The sequence below is a fragment of the Natrix helvetica genome (assembly GCF_964273705.1).
Source record: "Natrix helvetica genome assembly, chromosome: 9".
NCBI lineage: Eukaryota > Metazoa > Chordata > Lepidosauria > Squamata > Natricidae > Natrix > Natrix helvetica.
The window spans coordinates 3,817,743-3,822,325 of record NC_138560.1 but is presented as its reverse complement, the minus strand read 5'-3'; the positions used below and the strand labels follow the sequence as shown (position 1 = coordinate 3,822,325).

Here is a 4,583-nt window from a genome sequence, read left to right as displayed (position 1 = left end):
GGAGGAAAAGGGGAAGGGGGCATGGGGAGGGTACCCAGTGAGAAGGAAAGTGGATTCTCTTCTCCTGTAACTGAGCAAGACAAAAGGTTCTGCTCAGCCATTTTCTATCCCTTCAAATGACACCCCTGTTTAGATCTGATTTACGTTCTTTTTCATCCCTTTAGTCTTTTCATAAATAACTCAAGGCAGAGAATATACCTAACGCACCTTCGTTGTCCAGTCAGGGCTCAAAGAAAGTGACTGGCCCAAAGTCATCCACCTGGCTTTCGTGCCTAAGGCATGCTAGAACTCAGCATCACCTGGGGATTGGCCCAAAGTCACCCACCCAACTTCACGGCTAAGGAGGAACTCGAACCCACAGCCTCCTGTATTCTAGCCTGGTGCAAACTTTTAAACTTTATTTCAATTCTTTACTTGAGTCTTTTGGCCACCTCTTCTCCTTTGTCACCCAGTGAAACTTCATTCCTTCTTCCTTTCCAAAGGGATTTCTCCAAAAGTAAAAATTTGCAGAGAAAATCATAGATTTTCCCCTCCAGAGTGTTGCAAGCTGGCCTTGAAAAGCTAAAGCTGCTGCCTACAGCAGAGGTTATCATTTAATCCTTGGGCGGGCCAGGCTTTGAAGGATGGAGAGGCTGCTGGATGCCAGGCCCAAGCAGGGTGGCAGGAATTAATAGTACTTGCATTGGGCGGGTCAACCACACATTAAATCCCTACACCAGATGTCTCCAAGCTTGGCAACTTGAAGACTTCTGGACTTCAACTCCCAGAATTCCCCAGCCTGCATTCATAGGCATGAAAGCCGGCTGGGTGATTTTGGACCAACTTACCAGGAGTCTGTGAGTTCTAGTCCTGCCTTAGGCATGAAAGCTGGCTGGGTGTCTTTGGGCCAATCACCAGGAGACGGTGAGTTCTAGTCCTGCCTTAGGCATGAAAGCTGGCTGGGTGTCTTTGGGCCAATCACCAGGAGACGGTGAGTTCTAGCCCTGCCTTAGGCATGAAAGCTGGCTGGGTGTCTTTGGGCCAATCACCAGGAGACGGTGAGTTCTAGTCCCGCTTTAGGCATGAAGCTGGCTGGGTGTCTTTGGGCCAATCACCAGGAGACGGTGAGTTCTAGCCCTGCCTTAGGCATGAAAGCTGGCTGGGTGTCTTTGGGCCAATCACCAGGAGACGGTGAGTTCTAGTCCCGCCTTAGGCATGAAAGCTGGCTGGGTGTCTTTGGGCCAATCACCAGGAGACGGTGAGTTCTAGTCCCGCCTTAGGCATGAAGCCGGCTGGGGGGATTCTGGGAGTTGAAATCCACAAGTCTTCAAATTGTCAAGCGGAGACACCCTGCCCTACACCACAGCAGGTGCGGCTGGCATTTCTTTCTTCAGATGCTCCCCACGACTTCCGTCTGCTGTCAGGGTGGAAAGTTGGGGGGGGGGACTCACCTCTGCCTCTAACCCTTGCCCCTTCTGTGCCCTCACCCCTCCCTCTGCAGCCCTTCCCCCCAAAATTCATCTGTATGAAGCGATGGCATCACCGTGGGTATGAGTCATATAGGAGAGGTCCAGTCATTGCTTAGCAGTAGGGTGCTGGAAAGAAGGTTAGCCTTAGTGGGGAAGGAGATGAGGGAGGGGCAGGAGAGAAGTGGGGAGGGTGGTAAGGGGTGGGGGGCAGGCACCTGCCCATGTGCCACTTCTCTTCACCCCTTCACTGGGAGCCTGGGGGAGAGAGAACTACATGGGTTTCATCGAAGCCAATGCCAGGGGGAAAGTGACAATGAGGTGAGCAGAGGGGCAGGGAAGGGATACCCAGGTTGTCCTCCACTTAAGACAGCTCACTTAGCGACTGTGCAAAGCAACAATGGCACTGAATAAAGTGACTTTCACCCCTTAGCACCACTGCAGCATCCTCACGCTTGACCGAAATTCAAACACATGACAACTGACTCCTATTTACGGCGTCTGCACCGTCCCGGGGTTACGCGATCCCCTTTTGCGACTGTCTGACAAGCAAAGTCCAGGGGGATGCCGGATTCCCTTAAGAACCGGGTTACAGACGTAACAGTCGCCCTTGGCAAGAAAAGTCGTAAAACGGGGCAAAACTCATTTAGCCACAGAAATGTGGGGCTCAGTGGCGGTCGTTAAGCCGAGGATGACCTACCTATGTCATAGAATTGCTTCTCCTGTCCTCCTCTAAGTCCTCCATTCCAAGTCTGGACTCTCTCCCCTTTTGTCATCGTTTCCCCCTGCAATTGCACCCCCTCGCCTCCCCCTCCTCCAGATTCGAATCCAGATCTTCCTTCGGGGCTGGGGAGTGGGGGCAAAAAAACTTACCCCTGCCTGGGGACTTTTGGGGACCCCACAAAGGAGGCGAGTTGCAAAGCAAGAGAGAGAGAGAGAAAAGCAAGGCAAAGTCCCGGGAGGGGAGGGGGAGAAATCCAGACTCTGGTCGAGCGCGAAGAGCTTTATCCCCCCCCCCCCAAAGGAAGGCGGGTCCAGGTGATTTTTTCCCCCTCTCCAAATTAAACCAGGAGGCTTTTCAGAAGGAAAGTGGGGAGGGGGGGTGTCTCCTCTTAAGAGAAAGCCAGGAGCCGCGATGGGGGCAGGAGGAACGGCAGGTGGATCGCAACCTCTCCTGCGCTTGCAAGAGCAGCAGCAGCAGCAGCCGAGCGGGCGGGATTTGCACCCGGGGCCGCTCGGCGGAGTCCGCCAGGATGGCCCAGAGGAGGGCTGGGGGGGGGGGGGGGTCCCGCCGCGTCTTACCTGGGCAGGCGAGGAGCCAGAGCCCCGCCAGGAGGCCGGCCAGAGGGAGCGCCTTGCAGATACCGCCGCTGCCCATGATCCGCGCCCGTTGCAACTCGACGCCGACACTGAAGAAGCCGCCGCTCGCTCCTGCCCGCTGCTGCTGCTGCTGCCCGCCCCCCGGCCCGCCCTCCGGTGGCTCAGCCCAATCCCCAGCCGCCCCCCACCCCCGCCCCCAGCAGCTCTCCCCGGGCAAAGGGGGGAGAGGGAGGGGCGCAAGGAGGGAGGAGGGAGGGGCAGGGGGCACCCGCGAGAGACCCTCCCACCCTCTTTCTTTCTTTCTTTCTTTCTTTCTTTCTTTCTTTCTTTCTTTGTCTTTCACTTTCTTTCTTTCTTTCTTTCTTTCTTTCTTTCTTTTTCTTTCTTTTTCTTCTTTCTTTCAGTTTTTTTTCTTTCTTCATTCTTTCTTCTCTCTCTTCCTTCCTTCCCTCTCTCCTGTCTCTTTCTTTCCTTTTAACCTTTTCTTTCTTTCTTATCTCTTTTTTCTTTCTCTCTTTTCTTTTTCTTCCTTCCTTCTTTCTTTCTCTTCTGTCTTTCTTTCTCTCCTTTTTCTTTCTCACTTCTTTCTTTTTCTTTCTTTCTTTCTTTCTCTTCTTTCTTTTTCTTTCTTTCTCTCTTTTTTCATTCTTTCTTTTTCTTTCTTTCCCTTCTTTCTTTCTTTTTCCTTTCCTTCTGTTTTTTCTTTCTTTTTCTCTCTCTCTTTTATTTATTTTGATTCTTTCTTTCAGTTTTTTCTTTCTTCATTCTTTCTTCTCTCCCTTCCTTCCTTCCCTCTCTCCTGTCTCTTTCTTTCCTTTTAACCTTTTCTTTCTTTCTTTCTTATCTCTTTTTTCTTTCTCTCTTTTCTTTTTCTTTTTCTTTTTCTTTCTCATTTCTTTCTTTCTTTCTAACCCTTCCCCGAAAACATTGCAAAGAGCACCACTGCAACGGACAGCCAATCCTTGCTCACCCTTGAAGGATGGGACATCTAAGCTCAACAGTGCCGAAGCTCCTGGCTGGGTTTTGAGCAAAGAAAAAGCCAGGGGGCTTCTGAGCAACTGCAGAGCGCCCTCCGCTCGCTCGTTCTCTCTCGCATCGGCTGCTCCCGGTGCGGTTTCTGCCTCTTAAAAGTTTCTTTCTCTTTCTTTGCTTGGGAGCCTAGGGAGATTCTCAGGCATCCATGTCACTGCTCCACTGTCTGAAGCATCCCCCAACCCACCCCCTCCCCAATTAAATGCAGTGCCTGGCCATCAAAAGCTGCCCATGGAATAGGGAGCTGGGAGCTCCTCCATTTTGCTAAGAGGGTGTTCCAGTGTCCAGAGGAAGGGAGGGAGGGAGGAAAGGGAAAGAAAGAAGAAAGAATGGGAAGGGAGGAAGGAAGGGAGGAAGGAAGGAAGGAAGGAAGGAAGGGCACTAACACTGATGATGTTACCTAGTTTGAGTAGAGAAACGTCTGCAAAAAAACAACCAAGCTCCGAGAGCACCGAGGACCCCTCAAAGAGAGATTTCTTTGGATGTCTTTTTGGGCTGTCAACTTTTGCTTTGACTGACATTCAAAAACGTTTTGACAAAGGCAACTTATATCAGGATTAGGGTTAGAGTATCTGCACCCAGGTACCATCAAGCTGTGATCCAGATCCAGGAGAGGATGCAGCGGCCCACAGACTGAAGCTCTTCATCTTCATGCTTTGCAATGCATGCCCCTACCCCAGGGGTGTCCAAACTTGGGAACTTTAAGACTTGTGGACTTCAACTCCCAGAATTCCCCAGCCAGCTGCTGGCTGGGGAATTCTGGGAGTTGAAGTCCACAAGTCTTAA

The 4,583-nt window shown here is 51.5% G+C and overlaps 1 protein-coding gene across 1 annotated transcript in view; it reads right to left on the bottom strand.

The window, feature by feature from the left end:
- The window catches only part of BCAM (basal cell adhesion molecule (Lutheran blood group)), a 58,946-nt gene extending 56,076 nt beyond the window's left edge, over positions 1-2,870 (bottom strand). Inside the window, exon 1 of the mRNA XM_081962552.1 lies at positions 2,748-2,870. Coding sequence (XP_081818678.1) covers positions 2,748-2,823 — 76 coding nt within the window. The 5' untranslated portion in view covers positions 2,824-2,870. The remainder of the gene's footprint in view (positions 1-2,747) is intronic.
- Positions 2,871-4,583: the final 1,713 nt, after the last annotated feature.